General features: G+C 36.8%; 1 protein-coding gene across 4 annotated transcripts in view; it reads right to left on the reverse strand.

Moving 5' to 3' along the window:
* Positions 1 to 4,943: 4,943 nt before the first annotated feature.
* Positions 4,944 to 24,095, reverse strand: part of KBTBD11 (kelch repeat and BTB domain containing 11) — a 48,350-nt gene continuing 29,198 nt past the window's right edge. For all 4 annotated transcript variants that reach the window (XM_074287963.1, XM_074287962.1, XM_074287961.1 and 1 more), the window contains one exon: positions 4,944 to 11,114. In XM_074287963.1, coding sequence (XP_074144064.1) covers positions 7,976 to 10,213 — 2,238 coding nt within the window. In that variant the 5' untranslated portion in view covers positions 10,214 to 11,114 and the 3' untranslated portion in view covers positions 4,944 to 7,975. The remainder of the gene's footprint in view (positions 11,115 to 24,095) is intronic.

Consider the following 24,095-nt stretch of genomic DNA (forward strand, 5'->3'; position numbering starts at 1 on the left):
ATATAGAGATGGGAGGAACCTTAGTCTCTCATAGAATATCTGTCATTTGACTACTACTATTATTATTATTCCTTCAGTGTCACAAAAATGCAATTATCATTAAGGAAAGTTAAGAGATTGTTTGCCACTATGATTTTGGTGATGAGAGATAAACAAAGAGACAATAGAAAGAGAGCTTGTTTCACATGATTACCATGTTGTAGTTCTGCAAGGCTTGTTATGTATTTATATTTTGTAGATAATTGAAAAATGTTCAGATCCTGGATTTTGAACCTCAGTTATTGTGGTTAATTGATCATTTCCAGACTCCCATATGGTCTCATTTTTGGTATATCAGTGTCTTATAGTATGTGAAATATTTATTTAAATTTTGCAAAATATCATATTCCTGTTATGTCTTTGTCTCTTCAGTTTATCTCTCTCCCACCTCTTCTGAGCAGTCTAGAAAGGCATCCGGTGCATAGACATTTTTCCAAGAAATGGTAATGGGATACAGCCTCATTTTCATCACAATAGCATATATTGAGTAACAGCTGGTTGAAGTGAGAGTGTTAGACTTTGGCCAGAGTAAAGAATGAGGTTAGCTGTCCCATTATGAAGTTGGGACTTTCATCATTTTCATCAGGCTGAAGCACTTTATCAATCAGCCCCAGACAAGCCCTTTCCCAAGAATACACAAATATATCAAATTTATTTAGTCCCCAAGATTTAAAAAGATGATGTTACTAAGAAAAGGCGAATTACATTTAAAGTTTGATCTGCATTTAACACTTCTTCCAAATCTAGATAATCAATAAAACAATATGTTAAGCATTTGCCAATTTCTGAGATATAAATTCTCACACTGAAAATTTAACAAATTTAGTCATTTTAAGCAGGCTCGATACACTCTTGAGCCTAGGCTGCTACCAATGCTTCCAGTACTAGATGAAAGAAATAAATCCAAAGAAGCTTTTCGTCCTTCAAATCAAAACATATGGAGAATACATAGATGAGAAGACAATCGGCTTTGATACTTCTCTAGAGGTTAAAGGAAAATGGCCTTATAGTGCTAATTTTAAAAATATATAAAAGTTTTCAAAACTTTTGGAGCCCTGACATTTTACATAATCATTTCAATGCAGCATAAATTGGAATATGTTAAAAAGTGCTCAATTATACCCCTGTTTATTAAAAATCTACTAATATATTATTTACATATGAACTACCTTGTGTTGTTTAAAATCTGAAGCATTTTTGTTAATTTCTCTTTAATAAGTATCAGCACTGCTGTTCACATTTAAAGTTTGCAAAATTGTAGTAGATGCTATGAAATCTTGTGTTTCCATGAATTTCTAATATCTTACTCAGGGCAGGGGCACATTTCAATGTGTTTCTAATAATGGAAGACAATCTAAGTTAAATCTTATGATTACAAAAATAAATTCTCAATGTTGACATTTTAGCTATTAGCAAGATCTTTACAAATACTGATACAGTTAAAAAGTATTAGAGCAAAATGGAGAATTTCCCATTCAGAGTGGCATAAATGTCATCACTTATTAAGTTAAAAAAAGAAAAAAATATTTCTGTAATACAAGTAACAATAAGATATCTGGTATTACAATAGAATTTTAACTCCTCAATCTACCTTAGATTTAGGAAAAGGCCCAGAAGATCTTTCACTTTATAGATCTTTGATCAGAAGGTACTCAGGAAACTGACAGATAAAATAAGTATATTTGAATGACTTCAATAGTGGCACTAGAAATGAACAGGAAATATAGTAAACAATTCTTCCTGCTAAAGATGTTACATTAAAAGTGTTAGGTGGGGGAGGTGTGGCGTGGGGAGGAAGCTTCAGTTAGAGAACAAATGACATATTTGACAATATTTGTTTTCTCAATTTAAGAGAGCTTGGTACCACTCTGGACAGAGAAAGCATTTCTCTCTCTCTCTCTCTCTCTCTCTCTCTCTCTCTCTCTCTCTCTCTCTCTCTCTCTCTCTCTCTCTCTCTCCTCTCTCTTTCATACGCACACACATGCACCCACCCCCAAGCTTCAAAGACAAACTTTACAAAATTTCTAAGATTCAACTCTTTTTTTATAGATATACATCTCTTTAAAGACAGGAAGACACAGAGGGGAGGAGAAAGGAAGGGAGAGAGAAAGAGAGAGAAGGAAGAAGAAGAGGGAGAGCAGAACAGAGAAGCAGAAAGAGAGAGAGGGAGAGGGAGACAGAAACAATAAAAAGAGAGAAGGGTGAGGGCAAGATTGAAAGGACATGACAGAGCAGGACAGAACAGGACAGGAAAGAAGAGGGAAGGACAGAAGCTAGGAGAAAAAGAGAAGAGCAAAGAGTGATGAGGTTTAGGTTTTGGAAGCAAATGATAAGGTCTAGATTAAGGGAACCAAAATGAGATTAGGGTTTCTGGTAGTCAGGGAGTTAAATGATAAGGTCTAGTGGCAGGTTTAGGGTTCAGGCAACCAAATGGAGAGGTTTGGCTCCCCTGCACTCAGCACAAGGGTAGGGAGTTTTGGGGAACTCCTTTCTGGCAGCACAGAGATTCTCTATAAAGGAATTTACAAACCTGAAAACCTAGACTGATAAAAGGTTTATCAGGAATTGGGAAGTAAGGTTAGAAATCCTGACAGACAGGCATAAAGTCTCATTAGGGAAATGGGTGAGGATAAAGAGAGGATAACACTGGAAAAGAATATTAGGTTTCCATGGCATAGCCTTGCATTGCATAGCATGGCATGTTTGGAACCTCTGCAAAGAGAGGGTTTTAGTTTGGCTCTTTTATAATAGGAGCTTTGGCTACCAGCTGAAGGGAGCTAGTGGGTGGAGTTCCACAAGCTGGGTTTCAGCTTGGGCTGGAATTTGAACAGAATTCAATGAGTTTCAAGACTGAACCAACCCACCTAGATAACAGAATTAAACTGTCTTGTTTGCTTTCCCTTGGGCGGGGGGTCCCTCAGTGAGGCACAGTTGAAGGAGATTTTCTCCTTCAAGGATTTTTAGAGTTTGGGGACCCTTCTTCAAGAGTAAAACTGGAAAGCAAAGAGAAGGGGACAAAGGTAAAACAAGGAATCACTCCCAGAAAAGGTTTCAAAATGAACTAGGATTAACAAACCACAAGACAATGTCTTTTAGACAAAGTCAGTCCAAACAAGATTGAAAATTTAGTATTCACTTTCACAGTTGTTTCAGAAACATTTATACTAGATAGTCAGATGACCCTAGAGCTAAAAATTATCTTAGAAGGCTTCCCCCACCCCCCACCCCTCATTTTACAGATATTTTACTGGTCCATTATTTCTATACCTATTTTTTTTGAAGTTTCCAGAAACAATGCTACTACACTAAACAGAACAACAGAAGGATAATAATGCCCTAGGCTGGAGGACCTGATCCATGGGCTAGTTCTATGTATTTCTGTTTAGTCCAAACATTTCAGCCTCAGAAATGATCCAGGAAGTCAAAAACTCCCTCAAATAAGATCTTTGACCAGCTGCAGCAGATTGTAAAATTCACTGGCAGTTCACCCTATCCAGGCCACTCCCCAGGTTGCTGGCCCAGAAAGAAAAAATAAACTTTTCTCTAGTGGCATCATTTGTTCCAGTATTTGTCCTAATGTGTTATTTCCTTCCATAAAGCGCGCGCGCGCACACACACACACACACACACACAAAACAAACATAGATTTAGAGGTTATCTAGTCTGTGCCTTTGTTTTATGGATGAGAAATTGAGGCCCAGAGAAACTTGTATGAAAAGGTCACACAAGTAAAGTGGCATAGCCAAGATTTAAATCTAGCTTCTAACTTCAAATCCAGTGCTTTTTATTGTTAGACTGTTTCCTATACTGGGCTGATAGGTTGCCATTTGCAGATGAGATTTGTTAGCTTCTGTCCTTTAATCCTCAACTTCCAGATCTCTAAGAGTTTTGAAAAGAGTTATAAAAAAAATCTAGCAGATGCTATTGTAGTGATACTGTGACTGCTAAAAAGCATTGCAATATATAATCTGATGCCCTTGATTGTGTAATTTTTTAATTGACTAGAGATGTCCTGTTATAAGAACATAGGTCATTTTTTTTTTTTTTACTCCAGTGCTTTTATTCCTGCTATCTTTACCTCCTGGAGGACCTTCCTCATCCATTTCAGACTGTGGAAATGCTATTCATCTTTTAAGAACAGCTTTCATATCAACTTTTTCATGAACTCTTTCCTCATTCTCTTCATCAAGAAAAGAACTCCAGACCCCATTGTATAGCTCTCTTATGGTAATCACCACATTCTATCTTCTATTCTAAGCATGTGTCTGACACCCTCTTTCAAACTGTAGGGTTCTTCAAAGGAGGGAGAAAGAAAGAGAGAGAGAGGGAGGGAGGGGGACGGGGAGTGAGACAGAGAGACAAAGAGGGAAAGGAAGAGGAAGAGAGAGACAAAGGGAAAGGGGGAGGAAGAGAGAGAGGGTAAGGGAAGGAGAGGGAAGAGGAAATGAGAGTGGGAGGGAGAAGGAAGGGGAGGGGGGAAGAGAGGGGAGAGAAGGAAGAAGAGGAAGAAAGGAGGAGAGGGGGAAGGAGAGAAAAGCAGAGGAAGAGGAAGAAAGGGAAAGGGAGAGGGGGAGAGGAGGGAGGGGAGGAAGAGCAGGAGGGGGAGGAGGAAGGAAGAGGGGGAAGAGTAAGGGGAAGGGGGAGGAAGAGGGAAAAGGGAGGAAAGGAGAGAGGAAGGGAGGAAATTAGTTTTGTATCCTTCCAAGCCCCTATCCAAGTGCCTTCTACTTCACTGCACAAGATCAACAAATGTTTGATTTGTTTTTGCTCAATTTCCCATTAGTTTTAGGAGCTAGAAGAATGAAAAAGCTGATCACCAATGCAAATAAGGAGAATCCTAAGGAACTTAATGAGTGACAAAGGCACTTTTGATATAAGAAAAAAAAAAAAAACTTTTAAAGCCATTTTCAAAAACCATTTTCTTTATTTATACACAGCATGAAGTATGAACAATTTTTTCTCAAAAAATAAGAGTTCATTTCAAACCTTTCCTCAAACTTAATAGAACAATAGCTGGAGTTAAATAACAATAATTATTTACTTCCTGTCTGGAAATACTTTCATCGATTTTTTTTTTTTTTTGCCAGAATGGTTTAATATTTTAGCATGAATGTTACAGCTTTGGAGCAAAAATATTGAAGCTCAAAATAAAAGATTCATTTAAGTGGAATCTTTAACTAGTTCCATTTTTCTTACAGATTAAAAAAAAAATTCTTAATGTCTTTTCTTTCCAACAAATGACTAATAAAGTCAAACAAGGCTCTTTTTTTTTTCCCTTAAGATGATTAACCAATTTGCCAAGATACCAATACATGAGTAATCATTAGCAAACATCCAATTACACCAGAATATATGACCAAACTGATGTTTTACATTCCATTTCTTTAAAACATGCACAAGGTGATCTTCAAATTGATCATTTCTAAATATGCCAGAATATTGGCAGTTTCGAGGCTCAATAAACCATTGGCTGTGAAGATAAATGTAACCAAAGCAAACAGTCCTAGTAGCTCCCGCAGAGATGGCAACTCACATTACCCAACTAGCAAGCAAAAAGACATCACATTTTTAAATCAATAATATTCTAGCAACTTTTTCAAATACACATTTCCTGATGTAAAACAGAATCTGTGAACACTTAATCTGTGATTATGAGCATATGCTTTACCCTTAAGCTCTTGGTAACTAGAAACTATTTCTGCAATTTTGAAAGGTGTTATTAACACAGCATAGCAGAGGAGATGGACTAGACATGTGATCTCATTGATATAGGGAACTCTCAGATAAGGAAACTTCCTTTACCAATGAAGGCCAATGCCTTCACTTTAATTTAGAATTTCTTGCAACACCTCTTACAAGGTTATCTAGTAGAATACAGCTTCTTAAATTGTGGTTTTAGTTTGGGGTCTCATAACTAAATGTGATGTTGCAAAATTATGATTTATTATCACTAAATGTTTCATTTGTATATTTATTTAATATATCTACATGCCCTAGGTCAGATAAAAATTTCCTGTGTGAAAGGGGGTTGCAAGTAGAAAATGTTTAAGAAGCCCTGATATAAAACACTGAATAAATGACTTGTCCAGGGCCTCACAAGCTGTATATGTCATGCTTGCACTCAGGCCACAGTGGCATAAAGGTCAATTCTCTATTCACTACACCACATGGCTTTTTATATATTATAGTATAATCAGCAAATTCAAAAACTGAATATAATTCTTTCAAATTATCAAAGTAATATATGCCAAGATAGACTTTTACTATTCTATTTGGAACTGGCGAATAGATACATTTTTAATGTGTTTTTTTTTTTTTTTTTTTTTTTTTTTTTTTACTAGAATCATAGATAGTTAGTAGCAAAACATAAGGTTCTTCAATGTGGATGTGTTCATTATCACTGGGTAGCTGAAGCTTTTTGGACTAACAATGCCATATTTTCTTAGAATGATACTTGGTAAAAAATTAGTTTGCCTTATAAATATTTGAGAATATGAATTAAATATTTTAACTTAGACATAAAGCATTCTGATGAGATTTTTGTTTTAAATTTTTTAATGACTGAAAAGGAAATTTTTTTGTTTTCATTTGGTCTAGACCTGTAATTTCACTAGTTTAGAGGATACCTAGCACAGGAACTCTCTCTACTGATGCAGAACTCTAAATTACAATTTACTGTGTTACTTAGAGGTACTGAGAAGTCAATGGCCTCATACCTAGCATGTATCTGAAGCAAGAACAAATCCAGTTCTTCCTAACCTTAAAGCTGGCTTTCTATTATGCTCTATTCATTGTAATTTTATCATTTGAAGAAAATGCACTCTCTCAAGCAAAATCCAAAAGGGTATTTTATATACACTTAGGTATCCTATTTAAAGAGGAGGGAAAGTGTCTGGTACAATGGACCTCTCTTTAATGTCATTTTTTTTCCCCCTGCAACACATGAAACAATTTTCCAATTACTCTCAGGAAGGAAGTCTTTTATATATTTTTTCTTCTTCAGGGTATTCTCTTCCAAAAACATTTATCCTCTCAAGATTTAGAATCAAACAGTGGTCTTTGCCATTATTATGCCACAGAGTAATTAATTAACAGTCATTCCTTAGCTGAACATTGGAATGACAACCTCATGCCAGGGCCTAAGTCTGTGTAGTGAACTTTTTTCTCTTCTGATTTTTCTATTATATGGTGCAATTTTTTTTAAAAGATGCTAATCATTGTGTTTAGATGTTTATGGTCTAAATGATTTATTTTGTCTTTAACAGGCCCAACAAAGAGGGTTTTTTTGAAATTTTGGTAGCATCTAGCTTTTTGCCAGTTAGCAAGAATCTAAAAGCTTTTCATCAGTTTTGTCTACAAAAATTTGAACTTCACAGAGAAAATCAAAAGTGGCCATTGTTTTTCATAGAATTGGCCAGTCCTCCTTCCAGGGGTGCCACAAGAAATGCATTCTGGTCCTGTTCATTTATCATTAGACCACTGACATTCCCCCTATATTCCAAATATGTGGTAGTTAATAGTGTTCTTAACCCCTGCACATTCCTGAGGTCCTCACTGTACATTCCAGCATTTTCCCATCAGCAGTCCTAAAGGTTACTTTCTGATGCCCCCTTATTTGCACAAAGGAAACCTGTCTTGTTTTTCATGGTAAATTTGATTAATCTGATATAGGCTGCATTTACAACTAGTTCCATCAAGTAAAGACAAAAAGGATTGAAGCAAGGGAAGTAGAGAAGACTTTGGAGAAATACTAAAACAATACTCTCCCCAAAGTTTATGGCAAACCTATATTTAGGAACTCTTAATTGATCCCACCTTTACATTCTCCTTCCTCTTTCCCACAGCCCCTCAATCTTCTCCCAAAATGGTCCTTGGACTACGGGAACCGCACACTTTTGAGCTGGGGATCTGACCACTGTCTCTACTCCTCTTTCCCCTACATTACTCCAGCCTCCCCTTTGTCTGACCTCTCTGGCAGAGTGAGCACAAAGGGAAAGAGGACCCCTCGAGCATCAAAAGGGGCTTTGAGCTGCTCCTGTTCGAAGACTCCCTTCTGGCCTCCGTCCTCACCGGGATCGCCTTCTTCGGAGAGGCTGAATCGCCATGCGCCGGCCCTATTCACACAGTAGATAGTTCCATCGAGGGCAGTGCAGCGAAAAGGCTGGAGCCCCGACGCCTCCCCAGGAGGTCTCAGGTTCGAAGCGCACTGACTCCAGCGCTTAGCCAGACAATGGTAGCGGAACACGTTGACCCCTCCGCTACCACTAGCTGTCGAAGTTCCGGCCACCGCTTGAGGTTCACCTCGTGCCCCGCACAGGTCAAAGCGGTAGATGAAGCCTTTGAGGGCCACCATGTCTGCGGAGCGCTTGCGGCTGCTACTACAAGGGCACTCCTGCCACTCGTCCCGCCGGGGGTCGTACTTGAGCAGGCGGTAGAAAAGAGAGCCGCCCGAGACATAAATTTCTCCGTTGCACGTGGTGGCTTCGTGGGCCACTGCAAAGGCGCCCTTGGGCAGAGGAGCTACGGTGCTCCAGCGGTCTGTGCGGGGGTCGTAGCGCTCCACACTAAACAGACACTCACCACCCACAGCATAGAGATAGCCGTCCAGGGCCAGCAGCTTCAGCTGGGACCGGGGCTGGTTCAGGGACCGAACTGTGGTCCAAGTATCAGTCACCGGGTTGTAGCAGAAGACCTTGTCCGACAGGCGAGCCTTCCCCTCCGGCCCGCCTTGCAGGATGCCCCCGGCCAGGAAGAGGTAGTTGTAGAGGACGCACATGGCACATCCTTTGGCATTGGCCCCCTCAGGCAGCTGAGTCAGGACCTTCCACTCCTTGTCCGCTTCCTGGTAGTAATAGATGACCGAATCACTGTGAGCGCCCTCCTCCTCAGACGAACCTGGGGCTAGGGCTGGAGGCGGTGTGGGTGGCTGTTCCCCAGGCGACAAGACAGAGGTTGACGGACTCTGGGGCCTGCTGCTCTCCCGACTCTGGGGGCGGCTGCCCACCCGCTCAAAAACGTCATTGATCTCCGCCACCAGGAGGCAGCTGCGGCCGGCCTCCATCCTGCGCTGGAGGATGAGGTCTCTTTCAGAGCCCGTCAGGCGGCCGTAAACTGACGGCTCCCGCAGCACCTGGAGGTAGTTATCGCTCATGAAACGATAGGCAGCCTCCCGGAGCTCGCTGAGCCTCTGTTGCTTGGCCAGGGTCAGTACCTGGTAGCAGTTGCTAAGGGTGAGCTGAGCCCGCATGGCGTCAGTGGCGCACTGCAGGGCGCAGGGCATCTGGAGGAAGCGCGCCCCGGCTATCACCTCGGCCACGTTGTCCTGCTTCACTTCCCCCATGAGTCCAGTGTACAGGTAATCCACCAGAAGCCGCAACGCCGCGTAGCTCACCCCCTTCACCCGCAGGATCTCCCTAGAAGAGCGCGCTCGGAAGTAATCGCTCTTGGCAGCTAGCACTGACTTGTGCGCCTGGATGCGGCGTCCAGCCACTTCGATCACCAAGTCCGGTTCTTCTCCCAGCGCGCCACCCGTTGGATCATTGCTCTGGCTGATGCTGCAGATGCCGCGGCTGCTGCTGCTGCTGCTGCTGCCGCCGCCGCCGCCGCCCCCGCCCCCTTCCCCCACACCACTCTCCCGGTCCCCAGGCTGCAGCGGTTCCTTCCTGGGCTGAGCTTCAGTCTTGATACAATAAGTGACAGGCCGTGGCGGCGGCTGAGTTGCTCGGCCGTGGTCTGCTCTAGCAACGTCCTCCTCCTCTTGTCCTGACTCTTCGGACGTGGCATTAGAACTGTTGATTTCCCACTGGTTTTTCACTACCCGATTTCCTTTGCAAGTAGAAGAGGGGGGAGAGACTTCTGAGTTCTCTGCCGCGGAAGCCGCAGTTGCACAAGGTTGCGATGGAGATTTCTTTAGGGAGCTAAAACACAAGGACGAGCTGAGACTGCAGGGCGTGTGTGCAGAAAGCTCGGTAACTTCCGCCCCATTGGTTCTAGTCTCCCGGCACTTTTCTTCAGTTTCTAAGTGCTGAAAGTCCCCTTCCCCAAGTGTCGGGAGAACCGACTTTGGGTCCCCGTTCTCTCCACTTAATCCTTTGTTAAAGGTAACCCCAGATTTTGACCCATTTACCTTGCCATCCCCTGAGTACAGGACGCAAGAAGCCACTGAGTTCTCCATGGTCAGTTTGTCTCGGCTGCTGTTCAAGCTCCCACTCAAGCTTAGCAGCAATACAAAAAAAAGGACCCTGGCTTTTGTTGTAGTTCAAGGTTGACAATTACTTTGGGGCTTCTTGCTTCACCTTCCTTTTTTGGCACACAGGCAAATTTCAGTTTCCACACTAAGCTTTTCACATACTGGTAATTCTTCCTCTTGACTCTCTTCACCAGACCTGGCTGGGTGTGTCAAACTCTGAATGCACTCACTGCTGAACTTTTGAACCTCAATAACTTCTTCATTATAATACTCTTTATTTGCTAAGAACGGTATTGGATAAGGTCCCGCCCTGGGTGGTATTTATTGCTCAAGAAAGATCTGAAGTTACAATCAGTTTGGTTTTTTTTTTTTTTAAGTTCTTTCTTTGCAGAAGTGAGTTATCAAGGTAGAGTTATCAAGCCATGACATGCATTTTCTTTTGGCGAGTCATTGTTTATCCACTTTATCATTTTTCATTTTGTTGGACTTTTCTTATATTTTTGACGAATGCACATCCCAAATACTCAGGCAGTGTAGAACAGAAGTCACTTAGGATTTCAGCCTCTACTCATTGGATATAGTCTCAATAAGTTTTTCACTGAATGCCTTCCAGTGTTTGGATTGGTGTTTATAAAATGCCAACCAACAACTTTGTATTCCGGTAGAAATTAGTGTCTTAGATCTATTTGTTACTTTTGGTTTTTAATCCAGATTGTTACTTGGACTCTAACATAGAGAAATGTAAATCCACAATTCATTCCTTTTGTGGCTTTTCAAAAACAATTACTTCATGTAATTATATGTAATCAGAATCCTTCCTTTTTTTCTTCCTTTGTTGAAGCATCAGGTGTTTCCCTGGGCCTCATCACTTCATGTACTTCTTGTCCTGTTGGGGGAAAAAGTCAACAATGAAAATGCTTGAATAGGCACTTTTGCTAGGCTTCCCAGGGCCCCTTTTGTAATGAACCTCCATAGAGCATTCAGCCCAGAACTGGATACATATAGTAATAGAAAGTCTTAGGAAAAGAGATCATAAATTCCCTTGGATATTTTTAAAGACAGTTTATTTGTACAAAATGTTTTAGGTTAAATACTCTCTGGGAAACAAGATTTAGAATTCAGAGGGATCTTACTACTTACTCCTAACCCATTCATTTTACAGATTTGTAAACTGAGACTCAGAGAGATGAATTGACCTGTGGAAAGTCAAACAAGTAGTAAACAGTAATGTTAAGACTCAAAACCATGCAGTGACTACAAATCCAGTATTTTCTCGACTATACCATTCTTGCTTATGATGAAATTCAAGTTTTGGTTAGTTTTCATTTTTATATCCATTCAAATTATCTGTAAAAATAAGGAGAGATGTGAAGATAGAAGATAGGTAGAAACTATAGTAGACACTCACTACTAAGAAACAAGGACTAAACTATGGTGGTTACAATTAACTTTCAACAACTATTAGAAAGAGAAAGAAAACTTGGCTGAAAGTTTTACACAGGATTCTTTATTAAAATGTCACATTTTTTTTTAACTCAGTTACTACAATCAGTTTCCAGATAAGTTGTTGTCAGATGATGTCTTGAATTGGCTTCCATGGATTTCACATATTTAATACTCTCCAGAGACCCCACATACTAATTCTGTTTAAACAGTCTTTCAGTAAAATCACTCCAAGAGTGTCCTAACTCTTTACAATTGTTTTGCAGCTAGTGCAAATATGAATGGGGTGAGAAAAAGGAACTCATCTCATCATGCCTTCAGGACAAATGTTGGCACCTTGCATACATACTGTGAACTGAACTTGAATTAAAACACAACACTTTTTTTTTCTAGATTTTCTTTTAATACTTGTAATTCACTGATAATGATTTCCTCAAAGTATACAGAAAGGTGCATATCATGTCAATTCTTTGAGGAAGAGAATATTTAAAGAAAATTGAATTTTGTCACTTTAACTGCAAAGTATTATGAGGTAAAGAAAAGTATATCATCCTGAAAACTTTCATGCCAATTAAATGATTAACCTTTCAGATGTTAATGCTTTTCTTATTCTCAATTTAGGAAAGACAATATCTTTCAAACCCTTCAATATCTGGCTCCAACTTACCTTTCTAGGATTACTAAGACACGGATTCTTTGGTCTAGTTAAACTGGTCATCTAGACATCCTTCCTCCAACACTAGCCATATGATCCTGGAAAAATTACTTGATCTCCATTTGCCTCAGTTTCTTCCATTGTAAAACGGAGATAATAACACCATTTATCTCCCAGAATTTTGTGAGGCTCATAATAGGATATTGTAAATTGTTTAGCACAGAGTATGTACTTAGTAAATGTTTCCTTCCTCTCCTTCCTTCCTTCCTTCTTTTTTTCTCCCCCTCTCCTTCACACATAGCACTCCATCTCCTAAAATCCACATATCTTGATTCAGGTTGTCGCTCATTCTAAGAATGTACTTTCTTCTGGCTTTTTCTCTTAGAATCCCTAGTTTCCTTGAAAGTTCACTTCAAATGCTACCTCCTGCCTGAATCTCTTGAAGTCCTTTCTGATCTCTCCCTCTCCCCATCTTTAGATGTAGATACCTCCCCACAACAACAACAAAAAAAACAAAAACAAAAACTTGTATTTATATAGTCTGTCTCACTATACAATGTAAACTTCTTGAGACCATTTTGTCTTTGTGTAATGTTCTCTTCTCTAAAATATAATTTTCTCTGAGAGCAGGGTTCTTGGGGAGCTTCTGGAGGCAGCCTTAATTTCAGTTCAGTTCCCTAATCACCTCAAATGCAGCCAGGAGTTAAAGTCCAAATTCTTTATTTTCTTTCCCCAATGTCTCCAGCCAGCACAAAGGTGGAAAATGGAATGGATCTGACTCCATCTCTGAAAGAGTAGGCTTGTAGGTCTCTTCGGGCTTGTGGGTCTGGCTCTGAGAGCTTCTTGCTTATATTTCTGCCCAACTTGTGAATCTCCTCGACTGAATCTTGGGTCTGAATCTCCCGGAAGTGCATCCTTAGTTGAGGCTCCTAGCTTATATATGCTCTCTTAAAGGTGTGAAATCTAATAAGTACTAAATACATTTAGAAAACTGTTAAGCACCCTGCTAAACAACCATTGTCTCTATCAATTCCACTGATTTAGCACCTTGTAAGAATTCTAACATCTTTGTACATCCCCAATACCTAATATAGCAAGGGTAACTAGATTGCTCAGTTAATGGGGTACCTGGCCTGAAGTCAGAAAGATTAATATTGCTGAATTCAAATTTGGCCTCAGATACTATCTGTGTGAACTTGGGCAAGTCACTCACCTCTGTTTGCCTCAGTTCCTCATCTGTACCATGAACTGGAGAAGAAAATGGAAAACTACTCCAGTATCTTTGCCAATAAAATGTCAAATGGCATCAAGAGTCAAACAAGACTGAGCAACGACAAACAATGCACTATTTTGCATATAGTATATATCATTTTGTTCTGATCTTCTATGCTGAAAAGACATCCATATTAATTTTAAAATTTAAGAAGTCCAATTTCCAAAGCTTGGTTTTATCTGAAAGACTTTTCTTTTCTTCCCCAAATATCCTCATCAACAACAAATATTTTTAGCCTAATTACTATGTACAAAGTCCCTGACCTCTTCACTACTATAATCTCAAGAACAGGAAACACCAATCCGTGGTGTATGTAGGTAAAAGACATTATTTAGGAAAATAAGAAACCTCTTGAATATTTATTCAGCTGTACCAACTGTCTGCTTTTGATGAATATTTTTCTACTTAATCACTATGATTTTCCATGATAGGTATTTTTTTCTTAGTGTAATATCTAGTAGAAGAGGAAGACAAGAACATAAGTACTAAAATATTATTTTGTAAAAAAGTTAAAATTCCTTTTTTTTTTTTTTTTTTGCTTTAAAAGGATAAAGGTTTATTGTTATGAGGCATCCAGGAATTATTTAATGAGACATGAGTTTTGAGAGAAAGTTATAAAAGAATTTTAATTATGTTTAATATAACTTGAAAGATGTTTATATAATAATATTTGCAATAAAAGTTATATGAGATAATGTCTCATATATCTATTTTAATGTTTCATCGATGAAAAATTAATGGAATATATTATAAACAAAATGGGTGTTGATCTCCAAATTTTCCAGTTCTTTTCCTGACATTTGCAAATATCTTTAAAAATCTGATTTCTAAAAAATTGTTTTTGGCTACAAAAAAAAAAAAAAAAAAAAAAAAAAAGAATCCTTCTAATCTATTTATTGTGCACACCATGATAGAAAATGAAAATGTAAATTTATTGATTTCAGATCTAAGTAATAGGGAGTTTTATACAAAGAAAATGAGCTCAAGAATTCTTAATTGGATAAAATCAGAGATACTGCCTTGACAATAAAAATATACTATAACAAGATGCTAAAACTGTGATTGCAAGTTTGTTTGTTTGTTTGTTTTTCATTTTAAATGAGGACATTTTATTTAGTGAGGGGGAAAAAAGGAAAATTAGTTTATTTAAATAAAATGCTTTATATTTTTTGAAGTTTTTATTGCCTATATTCAAAGAAGTTATATTAAGTAGCAAATGTTTTGCTTTGTTTTTCAAGTTTTTGTGGTGACAACTCTCACATTGAAATAATCACATTTTTTTAGCTAATCCCTCATGACCTAGTATGTTAGTAGATTGGGATATGGCCTGTGGCCCTCTGCCAGAGTGGAATTGCCTCAAGAAGTAATCAGACTGTGACCTTGGTCTTATCAAACTGTGCTTTAATCAGCTGAGTAAATCAATGATTTATATAGCACAAGCACTCATATTTCAAATCTAATTTTCCCCTGTAAATCTAGATGAAATTATTACTGCTCCTCAAACACAAGTTTGTTTGTTTTTTTTAAATTGGGCATATTAGCTTCTTGCAAATATGTATGAATTTTAAAAGATAATGAATGTCCTGCATTAATACTGAGCACTAAACTGAGTGATCATTATTATACTTATAAATCAGTATATATGAAAGACAACTAGTAGAAAGTGGTAGTGATTTTATATTATTTTTTACCCTAATAATGTTATTTTAATATGTGCTTCCCAGAAATTTAACTGCCTCTCCCCTTTTTCACATTAACATACCTAGTAACCAGGATGAAAACCTCTTTTTGGGAATGCCTGGTTGGTCATCTCTACAAAATTCTCTCTTCTCTCTTCTCTCTTCTCTCTTCTCTCTTCTCTCTTCTCTCTTCTCTCTTCTCTCTTCTCTCTTCTCTCTTCTCTCTTCTCTCTTCTCTCTCTCTCTCTCTCTCTCTCTCTCTCTCTCTCTCTCTCTCTCTCTCTCTCTCTCTCTCCCCCCCTCTCTTTTTTTTAATTTTTGGAGTTGTAAATGGATTAAGATAGGAAATACAACCAAAAAAAGTTCATACCACTTTAAATTGGTTTAGACAAGTTAAAAAAAAAAAAGTCAAAACCAGTTTGGGCCACTTCAAAATAGTTCAGTTGATTTATTCCAGTTAAAACTAATATGAAAAGTTGAGAGCACTTAAATCCAGACCAATACCCCCCCCCCCAAAAAAAAAGTTAAACCGCGTCAAAACTTACAGGTTAAACCCAGCCAAAACCAGCTAAAACCTACTAAAACTGGATAAAAACCTGTCAAAACCTCTTCCAACTAGTTTAAACAGGTTGAAATCAATCAACATCAATTTAAGCCAGTTTAGAGAGTTTAAAACCACTTTAAATCCATTAAAAACAATTTAGATCAATCAAAAAATTTTTAAACTAATATAAACTAGTTCCAGTCAAAATCAGTTCATACCTTTTTAAAACCAGTTAAATCAGTTCAAACCAGTATAAGTTGGTTAAAAACAGTCAAAATTAATTCAGTCCAGTTTAATTCAATTAAAAGCAGTCAAAACTGAGTCAGTTCACCCCTCTAGTAAATATTGAACATGTGTGTGTATGTGTGTATCTATGTGTGATTCTAATAAAAAAGCACATTGTTTCCCAACATTAAGTTTAGATTCTGTCCAGATCAAGTCATCATGAACAAGATATAGTAGAATTAAAGACTGGAAGCAAATCAACTGGATTTATCCCTTATTTCAAGAAAGAAATAATTTGTAAAAGATAACATTAAAAAATTTGGAGTTAATATAAGATTGTTAGACTTAAATTAAGAAATGCCTGCTTCAAATTTTACTTCTGACACATGTAAATTCAAATTTACACACTGTGTGTGTGTGTGTGTGTGTGTGTGTGTATTTATTTGTGTTTGGGGGATGCATGTGTGTGTATATATAGATAGATAGATAGATATAGATATCTATCTATCTATATATACACACATATATATAAAATTATAGATACACATAAATTTAAAATTATATGTAATTATACATTATATCTGTTCCTTATATAAGGAGTGTATTTTGTTAATGGAAAAGTTTATTTCTTAGACCTCTTTTTGCATACTTAAAGTTACATTATAAGGATGAATTATGTTGATAAAACTGTCTTATGAGACATATACCAATAGAATGGAATGAAAAAAAGTTCTACTTTTGAAGTCAAAGGCTTTGATTTGAATCCCAGTTTGCTTATCCTCAGTTTGAGCATAAGCAAATCATTCCATTTCTTTGGACCTCAAGTTCTTCATCTGTAATTTGAGAGGCCTGGATTTGGTGCCCCCAAAATTCCATCTCTAATTCCTATGATCTTCCTTTTAAATGCTTACAGTCAGTGCTCAGTTTGTTATCTATGTTAATGGAAGAGTGCCTCATTCACTGATCTCTTAAAACTTAAAAAAAAAAACACTTTAAAAATTAAAAAAAAAATCTTACATGGACATTTAGAGATCTTAAGGTTTCACAGCTTGAAGAAAACAAATATCACCTAATTCATGTGCCATTACTCTCTCAACACCACTCCATCCCATCCCTGTTTTATAAATGAGGGAGGCTATAAACTATGATGTTACATCATCTTCAATAAGATTATGAGATCATCAAGGGTATCATTCTGGTCTGATTCTTTTATATCTCCCATTTTTGCTAGCATATGACCTTATTCAATATGGGCATCTAGTAAATATTTGCTTCTAATAATATAGATTATCTGCTGATAATTTCAATATCATTTATACTTGATTTTGGAATCCATTTTGTGACTTTGAGATGTATATATGTATGTATCTATGTGTATGTGTTTAAAGCAAACCTAATCTTATTATATTTTAATTAATTAAACAAAAATTACTTTGTATTTTTTGAGTCCACACAGTAGGCAGTTCATATAATTCATAAGCTTGATTTAGATTTTCAAGAACTGATTTGTTTCCTCAGTAATCTTTTTAAAATGATTCCTAGTGCATATGGGCTAGATGACTGGAGAGTTTAGTGTATCAGTGAATGTATATGTCAGTGAAGTAATTGTAACACAGTATAAGATTCAGTGAATTATCTAAACAAAAGACCAAAGATAGTAATTTTTACTTGTGTCTACTTAGTTTGTGTCATATCAAATGTGAGTATGTCTCCTAAACTTCAATCCCAACACTAAGTCACCATTGTAATTTGTAAATAAATCTGTAATGAAATAACTCAGGATCACAGAATTTCAGAAACTATATAGTCCATAAATAAACAAAAAATTCCTTTGACAAAACATTCAGTGTTTGTTTACTTTTTCTTGAAGACCTCCAATGAAAGGTAATCCCTCCCACTTTCAAAAAGTTATTCCTAACATTAAACTGAAATTTACTTCCTGGCTATTTCTCCTTATTGCTCTTTTGGGTTCCAACAAAATAAATCTCATTGTTCTTTTTAAAAATAGCCTTTCAGATACTTGATATTTCCATTGGTCCCTTCTAAGTCTTTTCCTCAAACAAAACATCTTCAGGTCTTTTAAATGATCCTCTTGTTTCTTGGCCTTCTTGTGTCCTTTTACCATCCTGGTTACTCTTCTCTGGACGCTCCAGAGCTTTCCAATATTCTTTCAAAAATATGGTGGATATGACTGAATACACAGTTACTTCAGATAGTGATTTATGAGAGAAAATACAGTGTGATTAGCATTCCCTTATCCTGGATCTTCTCTCTCTCTTAAATCAATCTTATATTAGGCTTTCTGGATGCCACATTAGGATATTGAGTTTGCAGCCCACTAAAAACCAAAAACAGTCATGCCTTCTCCAAGGCTTCAAGTATCAGCCTGGCTATATGTTCTACAAATACGTTAATAGGGATTACTTTAGATTTCTAAAAGATATCTACTTAAATATTACAGGGTATGGGATTTATTTTGGATTATTGAAGACCAATCCAATAGTTTCACTATTCTTATCAAAGGCTTTGAGTATGGGTCCAGTGAAAGTCCAATGAGTCAATACTTGACTCAGTGTTATTCAACATTTTTATTAATTATGTGGATCAATTCATAGAAACATAAAGAAGACAGGTATCATAGCTAAATACTGGATATGCACTCACATGCATATATGAATACATATGCACATATATATACACATATGTATGCATTATATATATACTAAAATCTAGAAAAATTGGATACACTAGAATAAGATATTTTTAAAGGCATAAATGGTAAGTTCTACAAAAGAGTTTTTTTAAAAATCAACTATATACATTCAGCATGGAGAAGGCATAGCTAAACATAAGTTTCTATGAAAAATATATCAGAACTGCATACTTCATATCTCAATAGTGTAAGAAGTCATGAATACACTCTTAGATTACAGTATGACAGACAGTATCCAGGGGAAAAAAAAAGGAAGCTCTTTTGAGCTGATCCCTAGGTTAGATCACATGAAGATTACAGTGATAAATTCTGGGGCACCATGTTTTAGAGGAACACATATAAACTGAGATAATTCTAGAAAAGGGTTCCAGGGATGGTGAAAATTAAAGATCATTACAGAAATGTGACAGGGGCAGAGATGAGAATATTATAAGCTCTCTTTAAGTGATCTGAAGAATTATCTTGTATAAGAAGGATTAGTTTTGTTCTGCTTAGCCCCAGAGGGCAGAATTTAGGTGAAAAATAGAAGGATAGATTTGGACTTGATATAAAGAAAAACATTTTAGCCATGAGGTCAATTTTTGGCTATAACTGGAAATTTGAGAAGAAGCTGAAAAAACCCTTGCTAGCAATGCTAAAGCAGGGATTTTTGTTCAAGTCTAGTTAGACTGAGAGTCTTCTTGGATTCTTTATTTAGTTCTATGAAACACTCAGGATTAGTGATATTGCATGCTGTGGGGAAATTTAAAGATAGCTAAGAGTTTTCAAGGCCCAAGCTCAGTCTCTACTGTGATGGTCTTATTTCAATGCATAAGAATAAAATCCTTTATTAAAGATGTTTTCAAATGTGGAAGGTGGTGATGTAAAACTTAGTTTTCAGCTAAACCTATGTAAAATATGAATAGGTTTAGCTGAAAACTAAGTTTTATGAATAATGTAAAATATGAATAATCTTTCATGTTTTTCCTCTATGTCTATGTATTTGGTTGCTCAAAGCCTGCAAAACATTTAGGTTTGCCAATTTGCTGCAAGTGTATCTTCATAAGTAGGAATCTACTAAACCAGAATAATCCTGCACAGTTCCAAGAACAAAGCAGATGGTAGCAGCAGAGGATAGGACAATATGTACAGGATTGCTTATGTCAGAGTGTAATCCATATGCTTGCATGGGGGGTCACCTAGAATTAAAATAGTAGGCTAAATCTAGTGGCTATATTTACATGGAAGCAAAGTAAATTTATCCAGAATTCCTTAGAGAAAAAAAAAAAAAAAACATTTCACAGAAACATTCTAAAGGAAGCCACCTAATTAAGAAAGAGATTAATCTCTTAGAAATACATATAACATTTCTAGTCTTAGAATCTACCAGAGGAAATCCTTTTGTGTCTTCAAATGATTTACAGATGTAATACTTTTTCTGTTCTACCCACACCTCCAACCTAAACTTGCATTGGCAGATTGGGTTCCTAGATGGCTAACTGCTGCTACTTTTAAGCTCACCCTGTGGATGGTTATCCTTCTAACCTTAGCCCATAAATCCCCCACTGGAGTATTTTAATAATAATAATCTAAAAAATTTAGTTCTTAGAAAATGCATTTACTCAAATGTTATAGAAAGAACCATAATTACAAAACATTTCTCCAAAAAAATAAAAGATACATTTCCTCACAAATCATGTGGAGTCCATGGGAACAAGAATGGTCATGAACTTAAAATATAATGGCAGCAAGACACCTATTTAGAGAACACATATGGCTACAACAATCCACAATTCAGGAATTGCAGGACCTCCAAAAAGTCTTGGATATACTATTAATGATGGATTAGTTGCTATTCAGATAGGCTGCCTTCTCAAAGTATGAACTGTCCCAGCTGGAGAGCTCAATCTAATGCTAGGCTGAGGTAGATGGAGCAGTTTCTGATATGGTTCATTGCTGGGAATGATTCTTTACTAAGACAAGATGCTAGGCTGCTAGGCACACCTACTTCCAGGATGGGCTGGACAGATCCTTCTGCTATTGAATTGTTGTTGCTAAACTGAACCAGGGTGACCATTTTGCCCCAGAGCTAATACCTTCAGGCCGGTTTCTTAGCTTCTGGGCTTTTGACAAGAAATGGCATCTCCAATGGATGAGTCTATAAGCTGGGCTCCCTACTTTTGTTAATCCATGAGTAGCTTTACCACCTTCAACTTCCCATTTAGCTGACCATTAAAGTATTCTCTTAAATTGTAGTTTTACAATTCACTTTTCAACAACCTTTGACCTAGAATTGGCATTTACTCCCTTAGAATTTTTGATGTTTTTCATCTTTAGACAGAAGGTTAGAGAAGTCTATCCTCTGTTATTAAATAATCCATTTAATTACAAGGTAGACTTGCTCAGTTTTGAACTCTGATTTTACTTATGAGAAGTCAACTTACTTTCAAGACTCTTGTGTTTTATATAGATAAATAAATGGGGATAGAAGCTATCTGTGCCCTGGGGTAAGTTCATTACCTGCAAACCTCTTCATATAGAACTCAAGTCTTCACAATTTTAGACCTTCTTAAGGCAATGAATGTTTCTTTTATATCTGAAAGGCTTTCCCTTTCTATTTCAATGCTCTCTCTTTTGCCAGCTTCCAACATTTAGCTTTACTGAAATGTAAACAGGACATAATATTCCATTACACAAAAAGCCACAAAATCTTAGTGCTGGAAATTAATTCCAAGGTAATCTAAATCAATGATGTCAAACAAAAATAGAAACAAGATCACTAAACCATACATAAAGGTACTTGCAGGTCATATTTTGACTTAAAAACACATATTAACACTAAATGTTTTATTGTTACATAATATCTAATGAACATTCAGTAATATTAATAATATAAAAGTTATATAACAATAACTATTTCCCAGTAACATATTAATCTGCTTCAGAGCACAATCAGAAATGGTTCTGATCTAGGAATGTTGCCATGGCAAAGCTGCCCAGGAGTGTCATATCTGACATCTCTGATATACATTAAATGTCCCTTACAACATACGTGACAAATATTCATACAATCTTGGATTCAAAATTCCCAGTGATGGGCAGTTCACTACCTCTGAGCCACTCATTTCAGCTTTTGGATATCTCTAATTATTAACAAAATTCTCCCCCAAAATTTTATATATATAAAATCTAAATCTATGACTTTTGCTTTTTATTCCTAATCCTAACCTCTGTGACCAAACAGAACAATATCAATCCCTGTTCCACATGACAGGTATTCAAATGTTTCCTGATAACTATCACACACCCTCTAAATATTCCTATCTCCATGCTTAATATCATGCTTAATGACTTGTAGAGGTTGATAGAGTACTCCTGGTCCTAGAGCTGATCCTCAGTCAAAACTTTCAAAGTCACATCACACATTCTATTCCTGTCTCATTTTAACCAAATCTCATTATCCTTTCCACCATTAATACCTTTTTCCTAATGTGAAACTGAGGAAAGTAAAGAAATAGAAAAACTGGGAGAACAATGTGAAGACAATCCATATATTGAAAGATCCAGTATTTTATATGAAAATTTGATAGCTCCAGTAGAAAATGTCAGTAAACTTTCCTACCTGAAGCAATGTTCTGTCTCATGGAGGAAAATGAAATCATCCCTAATAAAGAAATATACTTTTTATCAGGACAATCTCAATTATATTAATTTGACAATATTCATATAACTTTTTAAAGTATGTTCATATGTATGGTCCCATATTTATCCTCCTATTTCTATACTATTTATCCTCATTTTGCACATAAAAAATGAGCTACATCAAGATTGAGTTATTTGATTAATTTATTTAGTTGTTAACATAGTTGTTAAAATAAGGGACAGGGAATAAAACTTTAATCTCTCGATTCCAAATCTTGTGTGTATGTTTGCTTACAATGTAATTCCAAGTAAGCATAAATGCACCCCCCAAAAAGTGTTTAAGGGATGCTTGTAAATAAAATTTCTTCACCACTTACAAGAAAAAAATAGAATCATATTTCTAAAGATTTGCTCCAACCACCTACTTCATTTTATAAATGCAGAAAAGGAAGCACATCAGTATGAGACGATTTAGCCAGTATTGTAAGGATAGCTGGTAGAGAAAGTAGATATAGAACCAGGTTTTGTGGTTCTTCCTGCCTCAAATGCTTCATTTTACCAATCTATCCTCCACAAAGCTATCAAAGTGATTTTCCTAAAGCACAGGAACATGGTTAACAAAGTATTCCCTTTGGAACCAAATACAAATTCTTCTGACATTTAAAGCCCTTCACAACATGGCTCTAAACTACCTTTCCTGCATCATTATACATATCTCCCCTTCATATACTCTTTGGTCCAGCCAAACTGGTCTTTTTACTGTTCCTCACATATAACATTCCCGTTCCCACTTCATCAACTTTGCAGACTAAGACGCATTACTTCTTTATCTTCACCTCTTAGAATTCCAGTTTCCTTCAGAGCAAAGTTCAGACTTTACCTCTTATATTAGGCTTTTCTGAGCTTATAAAATGCTAATAACTATTCCACAAAATTACCTTGTTTTTATATATTTTGTCTTTCTTATAGAGCATAAGCCCTTTATTGGCAGGGACTGTTTCATGTTTGTCTTTATAGCTCTAACACGTAGCAAACACAGCGCTTAGTTCAGAGGAGGCACTTTACTGATGATGGGTAGTCCAATGTTCTTTTCGCTATACCAGATTGGCTTTCTATCAGAATCTAGAATTCTTTGATCTTCTCTTCTCTCCAGGTTAAGAAGATTCAGTTGTTTTATCTTTTTTTCCCCCATAGGTGATGATATAATAAATTCAGATCTAGAAGATCCCTCGAGAAGTCACCTGACCCAACTTTTCATTTTCTTTCCAGACAGGGAAATAAACTTAGGAAGATTAAGTTGCTCTAGCAAAGTCACAGAAATAATAGGTAGAAAAACTGGTATTTAAATGCAAGTCTTGTACTTTTCCAAATCCACATACCTTTTATTATTCCATGATTAATTTCTTCCAATCCCCTCATTTTACAGATAAAGAAACTGAAACTTAGAGATTAGAAAGTGTCTTACCCAAAGTCACATAATAAATAAGGAGCAGAATAAGGATTTAAACCAAAAAGTCATCTGATATTAACTCAGTTTCTTTTTTTACTACCCACACTGACTTCTAAGTGAATACCAAATGTTTCAGTAAGCTTGTTTTTTATTTCTAGTTGTTAGTAAAACTTGAATAAAAGCCATAAAATCTCTTTCTTTAGCTGTTTTTTCTCTATACTTTCTTGTTCTAACCACAGCTTGAAATCCAGTGTTTCCTGCCTT

Source organism: Sminthopsis crassicaudata, chromosome 2 (genome assembly GCF_048593235.1).
Source record: "Sminthopsis crassicaudata isolate SCR6 chromosome 2, ASM4859323v1, whole genome shotgun sequence".
In the NCBI taxonomy this organism is placed as follows: Eukaryota; Metazoa; Chordata; class Mammalia; order Dasyuromorphia; family Dasyuridae; genus Sminthopsis; species Sminthopsis crassicaudata.